This window comes from Micropterus salmoides, unplaced genomic scaffold (genome assembly GCF_014851395.1).
Source record: "Micropterus salmoides isolate LMB-PRFRI ecotype aquatic unplaced genomic scaffold, ASM1485139v1 Ms_hic_scaffold_1, whole genome shotgun sequence".
In the NCBI taxonomy this organism is placed as follows: domain Eukaryota; kingdom Metazoa; phylum Chordata; class Actinopteri; order Centrarchiformes; family Centrarchidae; genus Micropterus; species Micropterus salmoides.
In genome coordinates this window covers 844,016-861,694 of record NW_024040040.1, presented here as the reverse complement: position 1 = coordinate 861,694, position 17,679 = coordinate 844,016, and the positions used below count along the sequence as shown (strand labels likewise).

At 44.7% G+C, this 17,679-nt stretch overlaps 2 protein-coding genes across 2 annotated transcripts; both read left to right on the top strand.

Moving 5' to 3' along the window:
- Positions 1–5,690: 5,690 nt before the first annotated feature.
- On the top strand, positions 5,691–14,037 carry LOC119915437 (protein turtle homolog A-like; the record flags this gene model as incomplete). Its single annotated transcript, XM_038734974.1, is given in 18 exon segments — positions 5,691–5,750; positions 5,835–6,039; positions 6,851–7,002; positions 7,193–7,310; positions 7,681–7,822; positions 9,256–9,401; positions 9,549–9,691; positions 9,805–9,945; positions 10,052–10,168; positions 10,261–10,411; positions 10,527–10,638; positions 10,742–10,917; positions 11,013–11,108; positions 11,111–11,250; positions 11,480–11,564; positions 11,693–11,863; positions 12,043–12,079; positions 12,477–14,037. Coding segments are annotated over 18 exon segments (3,753 nt in total), but the record flags the coding sequence as incomplete, so codon positions are not given.
- A 4-nt stretch (positions 14,038–14,041) lies between these two features.
- Positions 14,042–17,460, top strand: LOC119899999. The gene is made up of 3 exons (XM_038714820.1): positions 14,042–15,871; positions 16,023–16,192; positions 16,817–17,460. The coding sequence occupies exons 1-3, from the start codon at positions 14,301–14,303 to the stop codon at positions 16,840–16,842; spliced, it is 1,767 nt and encodes a 588-aa protein (XP_038570748.1). The 5' UTR covers positions 14,042–14,300; the 3' UTR covers positions 16,843–17,460.
- Positions 17,461–17,679: the final 219 nt, after the last annotated feature.

Here is a 17,679-nt window from a genome sequence, read left to right as displayed (position 1 = left end):
GGAAGAAGGATGGATGAAGCATTGGGAATAATGGGAGTTTTCTTGCTGGAGCCTATAATCCCGTCATTGTCTACCAGAGGACAAAAGACAAGAGGGGTATCACAACCTCCCCTTGCTTTGCCAAGCCAACAGGACTACTAGGACACCCAAAATCCATACTGTCCCAACTAGGTCACTGAATGTACAGGGAACCTAGCTGCATTTGCCGTTTTCATTGTCGTATTAGAACTTATTTAAGAGGAGGTTCTGAAGAGAATCACAGCCTCTGGTTCAGAAACAGGCATTGTGACGGCTCGGGAACCGTATTTAAGGTCCACAGGGGCTGAACCACAACAGGCTGCCTCCAGTGGGCAGTTGGGCTGTGTGTATTTGGCATGTTACGCCATTAACCATGTCATGTTTTAGGGGCAGTCATCTGATGCACAAGCAACCATAATGAAGTAAGCAGCATTGCAGAGATGTAGCTCAGAGTAAAAGATGGGTGTCCCAATATTTTGCCACATCTATGTGTAGTTGTCTGGTGTGGCTTTTCCCTCTGTCTGCCTCAGATCCTCATATCTCCCCTCCCACTGGAGGCAGATGGCAGCATGTGAAGCGTGTCAGCGCTGTGGTCTAATGTATTCTACCCTCAATTAAAATGTTGGGGGATTTCAGATTTAACTACAAGACAGTCAAGTAGGCGGCCATTTCCTGATCTTTGTCTTGGCTTGTTTGAGATCAGGAACAAGACAGCAGGGATGAGACCTGTACTGTTTGTTCAAAGCTAAGGTGGATTCGCAACATAATGGCTGTTTAAGGAACCTAAGTAAGGCGTCAGACTTGAATATTTATTACTAAATCTGATCTAGCATATAACTGTTTTTTCTGTCCTTCCTTGATGGACTCTTTGCCTTGCAAATGCTGCACATTTAAGTAGGCTAAAATAAAAAATAAAAAGCATTCCAAACACTCAAGTCTGTCCTTGGTCTGCTGCTTCGTCAAGCTCACTGACGCTATGGTAATTTTTAGAAACTGAGATGAAAGAATCAACGCATATCTTGGATGACTATTTCAGTCGTCCATTAAACCAACATTTTTTGATACGATATCAGGTGCATTTGAGATGCTGCTCTGTATTTGAGGAGTGCACAGCTACAGAGTGACGTTTTTCTGTCGACCCCCTCAGACACCAGTCTGTCTAGGTCTCAGAGATCGTCTCTTGTCTGCTTAGAGTGACTCAGGAAGGTATTAGTACCCCTCATCCCTCTTCTCTATCTCACACCCAGCCTGCCCTGCAGGGCTGAACATTAGTCAACTCACAACAAAGAGGAAACAGACGGATAAACTCTGACTGACACACTACTATAGTCTGTTTGAACTGTATTTGTTGAGACAATATGCTCGAGTCTTACACTGTCAGGATGGTTTACTGTTGCTTGGCGAGATCAAATGTCTCCTGTGTGCTGAAGTAAATCAGTAGAGACTGTGTGCAGGGGACTCCGACCTGAGGTTAGAACGACAATGGGCAAACCCCTAGATCTCAGCAGGCCTCTATCACGCTCTCAGTGTGACCTCTGAACACTGGAAGCATTTGTCACACACAAGCACAAGTCACAACACAACACGCTTAAATCTACCGATACACACACATAAACCTGATCACCCTTATCCATCACGAACCAGTTTTTCCACCATAACTAGACCAGGATGATGTGTGGAAAACAATGACACAATTAAAGCCGAATAGATGGGGCCACTTGGGAATTTCATGTTCGCCAGCTTAGAGCAGCAGGCCATTACAAAAGCCCTGTTTCCTCGCCTTAGGTGGTGTCACTGGCCACATTCATATGAAGAGCATGAAATTAGAGTCAGTGTAAATAATTAAAGTTTATTTAGTCGACCAACATTTACAGAGAAAAGTCACAAAGTTCTTTACAAGAGTGTTGTGTAGTGGAAATGTTGTCCAAGTTGGGTTTAACGTTTCATCAACATTGCTTACAATATTTTTTAAAAATATAACAAGCGTATTATTATTGAAGGCACAAAGCACGCTCCAACTGAGTAACTAAAGCAAATTTTAGGCAACTAGCAATCATTAACATTGGCGTTATCGCTTCCTGACCAGAAAACAAAGCTCAAGCTCAGGAAAACAGTTCAAACACCTCTCGTAATCTCATGACCGAATTCCATATTTAAAATACTTGCTCTGTGGTCGTGTACGAAGGCTAATGCCCACGGTAAGGTGAATGGCCGCTGTAGTGAAATTTGGAACGTGAGCTGGTGTGCTTGCTGGGCGAGAGGGACAGAGTTAACTGTAATCTATCTCACGACAAGAGCTATTCATAAGAGGGTTAAACTGATTAGGGAGACAGGAGGATTGAAGAGAGAAATTTGGGGGGGTGGGAGGGCTGAGCTGTCAGAGGCAGGGGGCCGGTCCCAGACTTATGATTGTATCAAATCAAAACACATCCACAATGCACCTCTGCCCGACTCTCTTATGCACATACGGATGGACAAAGAAAAGCAGTGCTGATTCTTCTCCAAACAGAATAATCTGTCTTCCTCCATAGTTACCCTGCTATTGTATCACATGTAATTCACTATACACCATTTTACTATGTCAGTAAGTAGCAGTGGGAACCCCCAGTGCAAAAATAACATGTTGATACATCAGTTCCTTTGGACAATAAAAGGCTTGTCCCGGAGCTTCAGTTGGCACTAAACTAAAAAAGACATTGCACGCAAAGAAAGTAATCTTAAATATAACTTAAAATGAACAAGAATTATGTGTGTAAAAGGTATGGGGTGTAAACTGTCCTCAGCTCAGTTGCATTGCAGTTTCACTTGCTGAAAAAGCCTCATCAATCTTGACTTGAAAAAAAAAAAAGGATATCAGAAACCTTGAGACACGGCCAACTCCTGGCCAGTGGCACGGCTCTGAAAGCTGAGTTATTCCTAACCTGCCACCCACTGGGCGAGAACCTGACTCTCGCCAATGAGAAGAGGGTGGTGCGTTTTAGAGGCACACAGCAGCGGTGAGCAGTTTTCATTTCTTACCCTTGGCTGCTCTGCTGCTCGACCTGTTGAAAACAAGGGCTTATTTTAAGGTGGACTGGAGCTGTCATGTGATAGCTGCCGGAGGAAAAACTGTGAGCAGGAGGAAGAGGGGGTGAAGGACACGAGAAAGGAGCAGCAGCTATTGTTTCAGCCATTCTTGCTGTCCACTGTAGAGTCTAATGATGTTGTGTCTTGAGGATGACTTGTGGATATGTGCTAATGTAGAACTAGGGGTAGTGATAGATGTGTCTGCTGGGGAGTTACGGAGCACAGAGGTCAGAAAGGTCAGCCTCTCATTGGTTGTCAGTGGTTTATAGATGCACACAATTCGAGTAACCTCTCCGTAACCTCTGGCTCAATTCCTCATGGATTGAAAACCAAAGTGGGTTTTTACTGATATGGTTGGTAATTTTTCAACATTTTTGCACTGTATCTGTGCATCAGAGGCCATCAGAGAGAAAAGGAACCTTTTTTGTTAACATGCTTTGGGCAGAGCACCTGCTAAGTGCCATTTGAGATTTGATTTGAGCCCAAAGATGCAACATTCAAATTTAAATAATGCAACATTTGTCACACAGCGTCAGCCTTTTGTCTGTCCACAGAGTGAAAGGAAAACAGCCCTTTCTTTTTCGTTTATTCCTCTCGCTCGTCCTTTTCTGCCTCAGCGATACAAGGCTGTTATCTGAACATGTTTTTCCTACATTTGTGATTTTTCAAATCTCTGACAGTAGAAACCGACCCCTCTGGTGTTTGGCTCCTCAAGGTTTTTACAGGAACTGAATTCAAATCTAAACTTATAGCCCCGGCTTTTCTTCGTCTCATCACTATGGTAACCTGAGTGAATGAAGGGGGGGGGGGGGGGGGGGGCTGCCGTCTCTTTGTAGTGATGGACAAGAGGGAGGCTACGGGAAAGGGTTAACTGTTCGAGAGCAAAACCAGAATTCCCCTGTGGAGACCCAGGGGGCAGGGCGCTCACCAAATTTTGAAAATCAACATGTATACACCCACGTGCTTCTGAACCCACGAGATCAGGGCAGTGGTCATGGTCAGTCAGAGGTCTGCATTTTAGTCATGTTACAGAAATAACAAGAGGTGCAGTGATCTTTAAGTATCCCAAATTTTGCCACATGAGGATTAGGTGTAGCCTATGTTAAAGAGGGTTTGTGTGATTTTGCACGTGAAAGTGTTTTTCCTCTTAGCCTGCAGTGGGCTGTTAATTCCATGTCCAATTGGGAAAAGGTTGCATAGGAAATGGGAAGCTCAGGGAGGATCCCTCATAGAGAGATAAAAAGGAAAATGCCTAAAGTTATCCCCACACCTGTTATCATCTGCCTGCACATTTCCCCTCTCCTAGCCTTGCCCAGTTGTTTGAAAGATGCTAACTGAAATGAGAGGCATTCATTTTATGGTGCCTCTAAGTGAGCACCGCCCATCAAACGCTAGTCTGTGTTTTAGGAGGTCAGTCAAACATTAAACCTAACTATTAAGCACAGCAACAGCCCCTGCCAAGAATGCAGGGTTAATTGTTAGCCATTGTTGCCTGTCTTTACTCTCAGTGTGTGTTTTCACCCTGTCAAGGCCATGTAAAGAGTTAAATGAATTTCATACCTTCCCAGACACTGCTGTCTGGAGGGAAAGCAGTATGAATGGTGAAGATATTGTGTTTCTTGTGATATTGTTGCTTCAGGGTTGCAGGACATTCAAGAATTCTCTGCTCTTATACAGTAGGTCTACTGGGGGAGAACCTAAAGAGCAAATGAAGAAGAGACTGCATTTTTTTCCAACTTTGTAGTTCAATACTTCTCATAAAGGATGGTATGAGACAGACATTGCTTATATCATCTAAGCAACTAACGTTAATTAGCTGCAAACGTGTGTGACGTAATGCCGGAAACTTCTCCACATTCCCTGTTTACTTTTAAACTCCTTTGGCCATGGCCTGGGATGAGCGACGTGTGTGTTTCCCCCTGTCGTTTAAGCCCTGAGATTGAAGGGGGAAAAAAGAGTTCATTGAGAGACAGAATAAAAGGAAGGGGGGCGGGTGGGGAAGGGTAACTTCAGTACCCTGAAAACCAGGCTGTAGTCACCAGGCAACCAACAGATCAAGTTTCAAAGCCTGACAAGGAGTTGTAAGAAGTACAGAGAGGAGGAGAGGGAGCGCGGAGTATGTGTGTGTGTGTGTGTGTGTGTGCATGGATCCATCTGTGTCTTTGAGGGTGTTCAGAGCGTGTGTCTGCCATGCTACACATTATTTATTTCTGACTCGTGTCCCTCATTGATGAAAAAAAAACAGGTGACTCATTTCACTGCACATCTGTTGTAGAAATTCCTTTTAAGCGTAAAACTACCAAAATGAAAAGAATGAGAATATTTTTTTTATTTAACAAAGCTGCCTTCAAGTACAGCTCTCTATTCTGCCACCACTCAAACCCTAAATGAGAGGACACCATCTTTATCTGTAATCTTGCATGTCATTATAGTCATCACTTGAGTGATTTATGTGTATGCACTCCAGCTTAGGGCCACTGACTTCTTTCTCATTCCCTGTGCTGTATATTTTGTCTGCCACCTCCTCTTTTTCATAAATGTTTATTATACGGTTGGTTATTTTCTACAAACATCAGAGCTACAGTTGTGTGGATTTGTCTGCTAGCATGAAGTCTGTGACTTTGACTGTGGCCTTTGTGACACTGGATGCCTGTGTCCTCTGCATGGTAAGCCCTCTTCCTGCATGTGCTGACTCTGCCTGTCTGGCTGTGTGTGTGTGTGTGTGTGTGTGTATATGTGTGTGTGCTGACTCTCTCTCTCTCTGTGTCTCTCACCCTTTCCTCTTTGCCCTCACCCTTCCATCCACAGGCCGTGTGTCTCTGACCCGGGGTGCCTCTCTGCTGGTGGAACGGCTGACCCTGGAGGACGAGGGCTGGTTCGAATGTCGCATCCTGCTCCTTGACAGCAAAAAAGATGACTTTCGAAACGGCACATGGACCTTCCTCTCCATCACAGGTGCAACACTGCGGGGTTTGGGGGACTCGGGAGCGGCTCCTTTCGTTGCTCATCACTGGCACTGTACTTGTTTAGAACAGCCACAGCATGAAGCCTGGCTGGGACTCTGAAGGCCCTGGCAAGCTGAATTTTCCGTATAGCAGCATATCAGGGCGTTCTGTGTAACGTTCTGTGCCTGCTGTGAGCTGATGTCAACGTAGGAGTTGGTTTAAAGAATAACAGAAGCAGGACAGTGTATATGTATGGTTTGTGTGGGCTAAAGATTAAGGTTAAATGCTTAAATCTGAGTCTTTTTTAACCCACCTACTTCCCACTTGCTGTCACACACACATACCAGTTATGCCACAGTTAGGAGTTCCATCTACCTAAGAATATGTGTAGTAATCCCAAAACCAAACTTGACACAAAGCCTTGTACATAGACAATAATGACATATTTTATCCAGTTCAATGAGCACATAAATATTTTGGCATGGATGGTCACATGGGGGGGAAAAAAACAAGAATTTGGCAGTGTTCATGGTTCATGTCTATGTTATTCCCTCAACAACACAGGCAAGAAAACTGGATTGGGGTGACCTAGAGATAGTACATCTAAGCCACAGCAAATCACACCAACAGTTTTAGTCTGGTTGTTGTTGTGGATTAACTATCTCTTAAGCACTGAAAAATTGGCCACATTAAAGTTGCTCTGGTTGACTGTTGACTTCCGCATTTAGTGCTCAAAGTTGCTAGTGCTCTGATCGTCTTCTGTTTCCCATTATAATATGTGAATAAAGATAAATATTTCATCTGTGCTGACTTTGTTCTAGCTCCACCTGTGTTTATCAAGACCCCACCAACTTTTGTGGAGGTTCTGCTCGGAGACTCACTGACTCTCAGCTGTGGAGCCCATGGCAATCCTCGGCCAACTGTTGTTTGGCATAAAGATGAGAGCCAAATTGAGAAACATGAAAAAATAAAAGTGAGTTGGATTAACAGATGGCATTTGCAGTATTTTAATTAAATAGTTTACAATTAGCATTTTCTGTAGGAGTTGTAGCTTTGATGTTCCTTTGAAGCAAACTGCTTTGTTGTCCTCTCCATGACAGCCTAATATCTTCCTACGACTTTTCTCTTTGATCCTCTCACTCTTTACATTTACCCCCTTTTAGGTGCTCAATGGTACCTTGTCTTTGGCCTCCGTCACAAGAAATATTTCAGGAGTGTACAAATGTCACGTGTCCAACTCAGAGGGGAACCTGACCCACTATACACAGCTGCAGGTCAAAGGTCAGTGTTGTCTGACCTGATGATTGAACTGTCAGTCATCAAAGAAAGACAGAGTCTCTGCTTATCTCATGTTTAAGCACATGCTGTGATGTGCAGGTAACAATGCACAGCTTTAATATCACATGTTTTCAGATATATGAAATTGTCTTCTCATCCCTGTCCTGCTTAAAGCCCTGTCCTGATCTTGCCATGCAACTGAAAACCCAGTGAACAGTTACATAGTCTATACTGCCACCTATAGTCCATTCCCTGCCATTGCAATGATTTGAGATTTACCGCCAGTCAACATTGATCTTTCCATTAATCCTGATCAGACAGGCAGATTGTTTACATCAGAATGGCTAATGTTTTTGTTTCCACTTCCCAAAAGGTCCTCCAATCATCATAATCTCCCCAGAAGACACCACCCTCAACATGTCCCAGGATGCAGTTCTGCAGTGTCAGGCCGATGCCTACCCTTCTAACCTCACGTATGAGTGGGTGAAACAAGGACAGAATGTTTACCATATTGAGTGAGTACAGGTCTTTAAAGTATCCATGAACCCAAGATTAGGGATGGAGATAATGTTTATTGATATTGATACCCTTATTGAGACTGCTTAATGATCCGATTCTTTATCGATACCACTATCGATACTTTACTATTATTTAGTGATGGTTATTTGGTAAGACCAGACCTAACAGGCATGAGGTAGGCCTGCACGGTATGAGGAAAATATTCGATGTGCCATAATGTTATATATTGAGATGACATATCACTTGCGATAAATAAACATATATTGAAGTGTACATATTAACTGCCTGGTTGTTTTTAATTTAAATATTTTAAATACAGCTAAATGTTGTTTCTAGACAACAGCAAAGTAACTCAATAACTTTATCTGACATCACAAGTAGTTGAGAAAGAACAACATCAGTCTGTATCAGTCCCTCTTCCTCTCTCGCTGGCTGCAGGTAACCTTACCAGGTAGAAGGAGGAGCGTCTGGTGTTTCTCAGCCAGCATCAGAGTTTTTAAGACTACAGACCAGTCTCTGCTCCAGACAGACTATTTAGCTTGTTTTTAACATTTGGCTAGTGCCAAGCTAGCGTTAGCTGTGCTTGTATAAAACATAGAGGATGAGATACTGAGGACAGAGATGATTTAATTAACCATTTCTACATGTTTAACGTTACCTTACAGACAGGTGCATTGATAAAGTATTGTCTTTTTACTTGCGAAGGTTTTATTGCACGTACTTACAGTAACGAGCGTAGCTGTCATCCACTAACGTTACAGTAGTTTGGAGCTAACTTAACCCTCACTGTAACGTTATTCCACCGCGACAGTGCAGCCTCTCGCCCTGCTGCTGCCACTGTGTGTGTGTGTGTGTGTGTGTGTGTGTAGGAGCAGACAGAGAGCAGGCAGAGACTGCAGCCTGATGATTTTCTTATCCATTGCGTTTCAAATTAAATCACATTTGACGCTCGAGACATAACGTTACATCATAATCTCGATAGCAGTATTGATAAGCTAAGATTTGAGAAATTTTGGAACCGGGTCCTTTTGGAACCGGGTCTCGATCCCCATCCCTTCCCAAGATACATGATGTATTTCCTTGTTAAATGTAAAACATAGTCAATATGGCCTCCTGATTTCCAGACATTATCAATTGCAATAGATTTACTTTAGTAGATTACTGGGAGAAAAAGTAAGCCTTTATATACACAATGGATCAATTAGGCATTTTTCCAAAGCATGCTGCTAATACAATCAATTCTAATTAGATTATGTATAAGACTATGGTATCATGTAGTCATGAGCACCCTATAAACCCTGAACAAAGGAGATTACTTAAATAAACTTCTCAAGCAACCAGTTTTTATTGTCATTACAGTAATATAGTAGTTGAATGTCATTTTGATCACTTCTTAAATTGCACCATGTTTTGTATCCTTTGGCTTTAGGTCTCTAAAGTCCAGAGTGAAGGTTTTGGTGGACGGAACACTTCTTATCCCTAATCTTATCCCGGAAGATGCTGGTAACTACACCTGTATCCCAACAAATGGGATACTGAGCCCTCCCTCAGCCTCTGCACATCTGAAAGTGAAACGTAAGGTTTTGGCCTGCTGTGACAGGCAGCATCTCTGTGGTTCAGTACAGCCATTTCTTTGTTATAACTCTAACTGTTGTCAGGCTTGCCCTGGGCGAGAACCTCTTTAGTTACTTTTTGTAATCAGTTGCTCTTCCTCCATCTCAGACCCTGCACGTGTAGGCCGAATGTCCCGAGAAACATACTTGCCTGCGGGCATGGAGGGGGTCATTGTCTGCCCTGTCCAGGCTGATCCCCCTGTGCTATATGTCAACTGGACCAAAGATGGGAACCACTTGAATCTTGACAATGTAAGCTATGTAGCAGAAATACAATGTGTCACTCAGGGAAATTATCCCAAAGTGCACACACACTTCATACAGTATTTCAATGTGCCTAATTCTGTCCCCCTTGACCTGTCCAGTTCCCAGGTTGGATGGTGAACTCTGAGGGCTCCGTTTTTATTGCAAAAGCCAATGACAATGCTGTGGGCATGTACACATGTACAGCCTATAACAGTTATGGCACCATGGGCCAGTCTGAACCCACCAAGGTCATTTTGCAGGTAAGGCGTTCACTAGACTCTCGACTTCAGTTACAGAGAAACATTTTCCTATGAGTGTACACAGTTATACATGGGTAGAAGTAAAAAGACTCCCTCCGTCCTCCAGGACCCACCATCATTCCGAGTGCCTCCCCTGGCTGAGTATCTCCAGGAGGTGGGCAGACAGTTGATCATCCCTTGTGAAGCCAGCGGAGACCCCACTCCAAACATAACGTGGAGTAAGGTACAGGAGATTTTCCACTCTTGATAGATAGAGTCACTGCAAAGTATGTCTTTTAATACCTTATTTTAAGTTGTTGCTGTCCTTCCTCACAGATTGGCCCTACTCCTCGCTCCCAGTACACTGTGTTGGCTAACGGCTCCCTCCTGCTGCAGCCACTTAGTAAAGATCACCATGGGGGCTGGGAGTGCTTGGCTACTAATCGTGTTGCGACTGTCAGTGCAGGCACTGTGGTCATGGTGCTGGGTGAGTGGGCCGACCTTATTTCTGCAAACTACTATGTAGATATCTGACACTTAACCTGAATGTATTGACGTGTATTGTAGACAGTTCAAATTTATAGTGTTTTTATGCTCCCCAGGCACCAGTCCTCATGTTGTGTCCTCAGTATCTGTTGACACAGAGATGAACCAGGCCAATGTGTCATGGGTACCTGGATTTGATGGTGGATACACCCAGAAGTTCACTGTATGGTCAGTAACATATGATACATAAAACAACGCAGTTATCAAGTATCACCAAAAGGACTGACATGTTTTGGTCTTTATTGTGACTGTTTTGTTTTCTTTTTACCAGGGTCAAGCAAGCATCCAGAGGGAAACATGAATGGGCGTCTTTGCCTGTGCCGACATCTAAAAACTACCTGTTGGTGACTGGGCTACTTGCTGGCACTGGCTATCAGTTCAGTGTCCTTCCTCAGAATAAACTGGGCTCTGGACCTTTCAGTGAAATTGTTTCTGTGCGAACACAAGGTTTGTAAAAGTGAACTTATGTTTTGTTTTGGGTTTCCCTCACTCTCTCTATTTAACGTTAACACTCTCTAAGTTATATTGGGTCTTCTTATCAGCTGTGCCAACAGAGGCACCTATAGCCGTCACCACTCTCCCGATCCTGGATCCTCCCATACTCTTGTCAGTCAACCGGACTAAGCGAGGTGTTCTCCTCCATGGTCGCCCCCTGATGCGCCATCGTCTCCACTAACGGGCTATGTGCTGCAGGTCCGCATGGATCAGAGCCAGTGGGTCATCCTCAGCAGCAACATCAGTGCCAATCAGAGTGAACTACTTGTTCAAGGACTGCTGAGGGTAATAAGTTTATTTATTATTTAGCAACTGTACTTTTGAAAAGATCAACAAGTGCGGGCTATGTATTTCTTGTTTTCACAAACAGGTTGCATGTAGATTAAATAGCCATTGTGCCAAAAATTGTGTTATATCAACTGATGTCATGAATTAGAACAAAACATTTTTTATGAAGTAGCTCATCACAAACACTAATTTATATTTAATCAAACCCAATCTGTCTGTCTCTCAGGACTCCAGTTATGATCTGAGGCTGATGTCTCGCAGCAACAAAGTGCTCAGTGAACCGAGTGAGTCTATCAGTGTATCCACCACAGGTAAGTTGCTGTGTGTAGATTACCATGAGCATTACATGATATTGTGTCAAGTTCCGGCATGTGTTTATTTCTAGATATTTACAAAATTAGCATTGGGTTTTAGTAAAAGAATTTGCATCTGATTACAGGGATGGAGATTTACCCCTTGCGCCCAAGTTTCCTGGAGGTCATTCCTCAGCCCCTGTTGGCTGGTGTGTTAGGAGGAGTGTGCTTCCTGTTTGTGGCCATCATCCTCTCGCTGGTGACAGCATGCTATATGAGTCACAGGAGACGCCGTCGGCGCGTAAAGAGAAGACAGGGTAAAACATCGGATTTAAAGACACAGTTGCTTTCTCTAAAAATGTAGTTGTTAAACTCTGTTGGTTGGGGGGAAAGTGCAAGTGTTGATTTCCAAATTTTGTGAAAAACTCTCGCTAGAGACAAGTTTGGACAACTTCAACTCTGCTGTTTTTTGACATTTAAAATTCACTTTTCTTAGATCTCCCATCTGCCCTTCAGAAGAACTCATCTCCAGAGTAAGTGTCCTGACCACCTGGATATTTGTAATCAAACATTTCTGTTCCTTCATTTACATTTTGCTTTTAATATTCCAAACTAATGTATTTCTTGCCTACTTTTCATCTCTATTTTTGTTAAACTTGAATGTTTTTAATTAGTGTATCATTATTATAGCCATGGGTAGACTGAATTAAAAGCAACCTTTCTTCATACTGTGCTACCAGCTGTCTAACTTCATAACTTTAGTAAATTATATATTTACATTATGTAGTGACGACATTTTGACCACATACCAACAAACAAAATCAAACATGTCGCTGCAATCTCTGACAAATTGCACCTTTTTGTGTCAGAATCTGCAGTACTGTAAGGATGTTAAAAGCTTTTCTTACTTTTTTTTTGTCTCTTTCTCAGAGCTCGCTCACCTCCTCGCAGCCCAGACAGTGTCCTAAAGCTGAAGCTGTGTCCACCGATTCCCTTCTTCCCCAACTCCTCCTCCTCACAGTCCGATCGGTCCTCCTTTGATAAAGGCAGCCGTGGAGAATACCATGACCAGCGGAAACAACTCCTGTCCAACTCGTCTCCACCACCACATTACACACTCTTTGAAAGTCATCTGGGTTCTCAGGCCACCTCCCCATCTGCTCTGGAGTCCATCTCCAGAGGCCCAGATGGACGCTTCATTGTCCAACCACTGCCTGAGGGTTCCAGTCCCTCCAATAGGAAGATCTTGAAGAAGGACGTCCTGCAAAGTAATGGTGGGGCAAGTGGCTCAGGGAGCAACAGGACGTCATTAAGGGACTCCCCAAAGTCAAGCATTTTGAGCTCAGAGAAGGACGAGAGGAAGAATTCTCCTCTCACTGTTGACGTCCCAGAGCTGAGCAGACCTCCTTCCTCCCCTGGAAGAGTTCGGGCCATGGCCAGAAACTTCTCCCGTCACGGCTGCTTTTACTCTGATGATGAACAAGGCTCAGAGGCCCTATTGGAAAGAGCCAGCTTCTATTCAGACAACAGTGAGAAAAAACCCAGTGATTGTCTTAGGAGATATCGCATGCCGGGCCACACTGAAGATCTTTTTCCGAGTTTGGGGAGGAGAACTAAGCTTCTGGATAGAGATAGAGCACAGCAAATAGGCTACCAGCCTATTGAGAGTCAATTGACTAATAACAGCACCCTTGTCTCACAACTTGACAGTGAGCTGGAGAGGGATAGCATTAATAAGTGTGTCCAGTTGGCAAAGGAGAGAGAAGAAATGGAGAAGGAGCTGGAGAGCTACAGAACCGATCAAAAAAGTCAAGGTCGTGGGAGAGATGAACGTCAGTCTAATAAGACAGAAAGCCCTTCAAGGGGCACACCCAAGACAGTGGAAGAGCCTGTATGGAAACCACAAGATGTTGCCATCAGACAGAAACACAGGCCCTCAGGTCAGACAAGTCGGGTATCTGAGTATCGGAGGGCATGCTACTTTGGGAATACTAGCAGTCCCATGAACTGCCTCCCTACGTCTCGCATACAGTGGGACATTAGCCCTGTTACATCGATCACCAGCCTCATTCCTGTACGGACCCCCCGGGAGACCACTTCGCCCATGTCACAGCATCCTCGCACATGTAGGGAAACCACAGATGACTCTCTTGCTGTGGATTCATCGCGCTCTCCGGTTACCCAGAACACCTCCCTCCCCACGCTCTCCCCTGATGTCACCTCAGAAGATCTACCAACACCAGATAGAGCCAGGTCATTGAGTCCTCAGAGACAGCCAGATATGTGCAGGAAGGCCATGACTGAGCAGGGGTTAGGGGAAAAGACACAAGAAGGAGATGTTGCTTCAAGGTCCAGACATTCATTTGCTTATGCAGGCACTCAACTGTGGGATTCGGCTGCCAGAAGTTCTTTGGTTGATAGTGAGAGGCTTGAAAGTTCAGCCTCTGCACCATATAATCAGCCTGAGATAACTGAAGAAGTAGACTACACGCCACAAGGGATCCCAGTCCATCAAGTTATTCTACCTTACCCTACGAACATCATGAAGCAAGGGCAAAGGCCAAAGAAAAAGAGACTCAGGCCAGGGATGACCGGCGGGGTTCAGGGTTTTACTCTGAGTTGGAGAGAGAGGGTGTGCGAACACGCTCCAGGAGGAGTGACAAATGTCTCTTCCCTGATAGTCCAAGCCCTATTTCAACACTGACTCTTGTAGAAGAGGTTGACAGTGACCAGTCCCAATTTTCTGTCCCCGGAATGTCAGGGTCCTTCAAGGCCAAGCCTGCAGCTGCATCTCCAAAAATGTCCCCACAGACAAGTGCGATTCTTGAATACCTGAGCCTACCGGGTTTCATTGAAATGAGCGTGGATGAACCTTCGGAAGACGCTAAACTCACAGACACTGCTGGACAAAGTTCAGAACTAAATCCAGAAAAATCCCCAGGGCATAAGCCTGATGTAGTTCCTAGAAACTGGGAGGTTCACGTTCAGGAAAACCGGAAAACACACTCAAACCAAAAGGAGGTTTGGTTTGAGCAAACTCATTCTGAGGGGGCTGCAGAGACCAGCTCTGATGGTAGTAAAAAACAACATAAACGCTCCCTCAAGGTGGAAGGTAGAGATTCTGCACTTAGAGTAAGATTTCCAGATGAGATAAGACCATCATCACCTGTTCCAGAAAAAACTAGCAGGCAGCTCTATGATGAGAAAACACAAATTCGAGTAGGGAACAGAAGCACAGACAGACCTGAATCCAGACTTGGATCCAGGTCAGCTCATACGTTGTTCAGTGCAGCTAAAGGCATGGCAGATATAGTATCAAAACACTCACAGAGATTTGTAGACAGTAGTGAGTCTTTATCAGAGCAATCCCAAAGACAAGCTTCTCAGGGCAGCAGGACTAATAACATTGCATCACGAATATGTCAAGCCCCTGTGCCATTTCTAAAGAAATCCTTAAGCATGGGCCCGTGTAGGACACTCTCAGGTATGGGGCAGCCTGGTCCTTTCCTAAAGAAATCCATCAGTTTAGGCTCACAGAGGTGGGAGCACTTTGAAAGCCCAAGGACATATATTTCTGAAAGATGCTACTGGGATGAGTTCCCAAACCCAGATGTCAGGGTGAAGTCCTATAGTTTGGGTCACAGTCCATCTTCCCTTCCAAGACCAGGCCCCTCCTGGAGGGAATATGTTCCATTCAGACGACCCAGCATGGGGAGCTTAGAGAGGCCTCACCCCACACAAAGATCTTTAGCTAGTCCTTCCTACCTCACTCCTTCGATGTACCCACCCAGACAAACCTCAGTCTCCCCGATGCTGGAACCCTCCGATCCACGACGACAAGCCGCTGTTTTCCCCGAGTCCTCCAGGTGGTCTCCCTCTTATCAAGATAACTTGAGGTCTGCCCAGCATAAATATGTCCCCATGCCCTCCTCCATCCCCGTCCCCCAGTACCAACCCTGGCAAGGATCCAGAGGGGAAAGCATGAGACCCATGGACCCCAGGAGGGGCCCTCCGAGGTCCTACTTGCCCAGGGGCATCAGCTGGCCCTCACCTTACTACGTCTCCTACCCACCAAGGGAGGGAGAGAGTTACAGGCAGCCAGACAGGATGATGGGGAGGGCAGGGGAGACGGAGATCCGGGAGGGCAGAGAGATAAGGGAGGCAGGGCGGGCCAGTTATGCCAGTCAGAGCAGCGGTAGAGGTAGCGCCGGTCTCTTCCGACAGTCCCTGTCCATCACTCCCACACTGCTCAGCTCCCCCGAAACCACAGAGGAAAGCGAGCGGCACAGAGCTGAGATGGAGCTGCCTGAGAGGAGAGCGAAAAGGTGAAACCATACCTGGACAATAAGAACAAACACACTGGAGTGTATTCTGGACAGAGGGATTTATTTATGTTGCCAAAATAACTTCAATTTTGTTTTTGTTTCTTGTTTGTGATTTCTGTTACCTGACCACTTGTTTTGTGTATCTCAATAGAAGGAACACATCAGTAGATGAGAGTTATGAGTGGGACTCTGCTGATGCGTGTGTGGACTCGGAGGTCCTGGAGGCCATGAGGTTTGATCATTCACAAACAGGTTTTCGGAGAGGCGGGGGGGAGCCCAGATATGATCAAGCTGGTGGCCTCCAGGACCGGCGACAGAAAGGTAATATAATTTTCTTTCACATTCTCATTGTGTGTGTGTGTGTGTGTGATGTTTTTGATGGTGCATGTGTCATTGTGAGTGTAATGCTTGATCTGATGACGCCGCATGTGTTCCTCCTGTGCCCTTTGTGCTGTGATTATTGTGTGCTTGTCCCATGACGTGCCCATCCATGCATTTCCTCTCCCTGATGCCCTCCCCAGGCCCATCTCCCTCAGTCAGCCCACCAGTTTCCAACCCACCTCGCTGCCAGTACAGCCACTCGCTAAGCGAGGCGCGTTCAACGCTCTCCGCCAGGAGTACCACGAGTACAGGCGGGCTCAGGAATCCATCTGTTCCCGTGAGCCCTGCCTCACCTCTGGCCACGATTCAGACTCTGACTCCAACTCAGCACTGCTCTAGCAGTTTAACTCGGTCCGTTATTCTTCCTGCCCTCGCACCTCTTTCCTGTTTTTTCCACCTCTCACTGCTCGCCTGCCAGCTTCCTTTTCTTGCCTGCAACTATCATCCATGTGCAGTGAATTTGTGCACGCTATGTGGTGCTCAATTTACAGTTAAAATGTCTGAACCTAGTCCTTTTAAGAACTCTTCTCTAACGCTGTACTGCTCTTTGCTTGTCTTTCACAGGTATATCTAAGACAGATCCCAAATAGCAGAACAGATGACAGCACTGTGGTCCTCGACAATGTCGCACCTCACTAGAGTTTCGTCATGTCAAGGAACTCCTTGTTTAAAGTTTTTATCCTCTGTAACAGCAGACTAAAATTAAGCAATTTAAAGAGTCCTAAATGCTGTATGCCATCAAATGTGACAGACCGCAACTCCTCAGTTGTTATCAGATGACATGTTCTTTTTCTTGTTCTTTTTCCGTTGTGCTTTGCATAATGAAGCTGAGAAGGGATTATTTATTTTTTTCAAGAAGCTCGTGCAACTGTATTTTGGGATTTTTTAAAGACCTTGACAATCAGGCACACAAGGCCCCTTTGAGAAATGAATTGTTCACTCTTGACTAAAACTGGTTTACAGTTGAAAGTTGAAAAAGACCTGCTTTATAAAAGTAGCAGCATGCTACATAATGAAGGTTGTATTTCAAGTTGATGTCTGTCACATCAAAGACTTCCCTTTGATAACTAAGGGATACTAATGAAAGTTATGTTGTTCTGTGTCCCAGATTACATTTATTTTTGGAAATGTCTGTATCTGTAATGTTGCCTTTGTTGCCAATCAAACAGTGCATGAAGCATTTTCACCACCATCTCCCTCTGAACATGACAAAATACGTAAATAATAGTACTTAAAGATCACATGATTAATCAACTCTGATTTCTGTACCTTGGTACAACATCTCGGTGCAGTTCACAGTATCTAACTTTGTTACTCCAAACAAGAATGTCCTGTATTTAAAAGAAGAATTTGTTTGGTATTTGCCACTGTGATATTCTCGCTGGTTCCCTGAACTCATTTCCTGTTTTATACGTATGATCTGTCAC

What these genes read in the sequence shown, in the direction of transcription:
- LOC119899999 (XM_038714820.1), top strand. Translation starts at nt 14,301, where the DNA reads ATGTCAGGGTCCTTCAAGGCCAAGCCTGCAGCTGCATCTCCAAAAATG. An exon ending in CCTGAGAGGAGAGCGAAAAG is followed by an intron (nt 15,872 to 16,022) that starts GTGAAACCATAC and finishes GTATCTCAATAG; the next exon opens with AAGGAACACATCAGTAGATG. An exon ending in CCAGGACCGGCGACAGAAAG is followed by an intron (nt 16,193 to 16,816) that starts GTAATATAATTT and finishes TGTCTTTCACAG; the next exon opens with GTATATCTAAGACAGATCCC.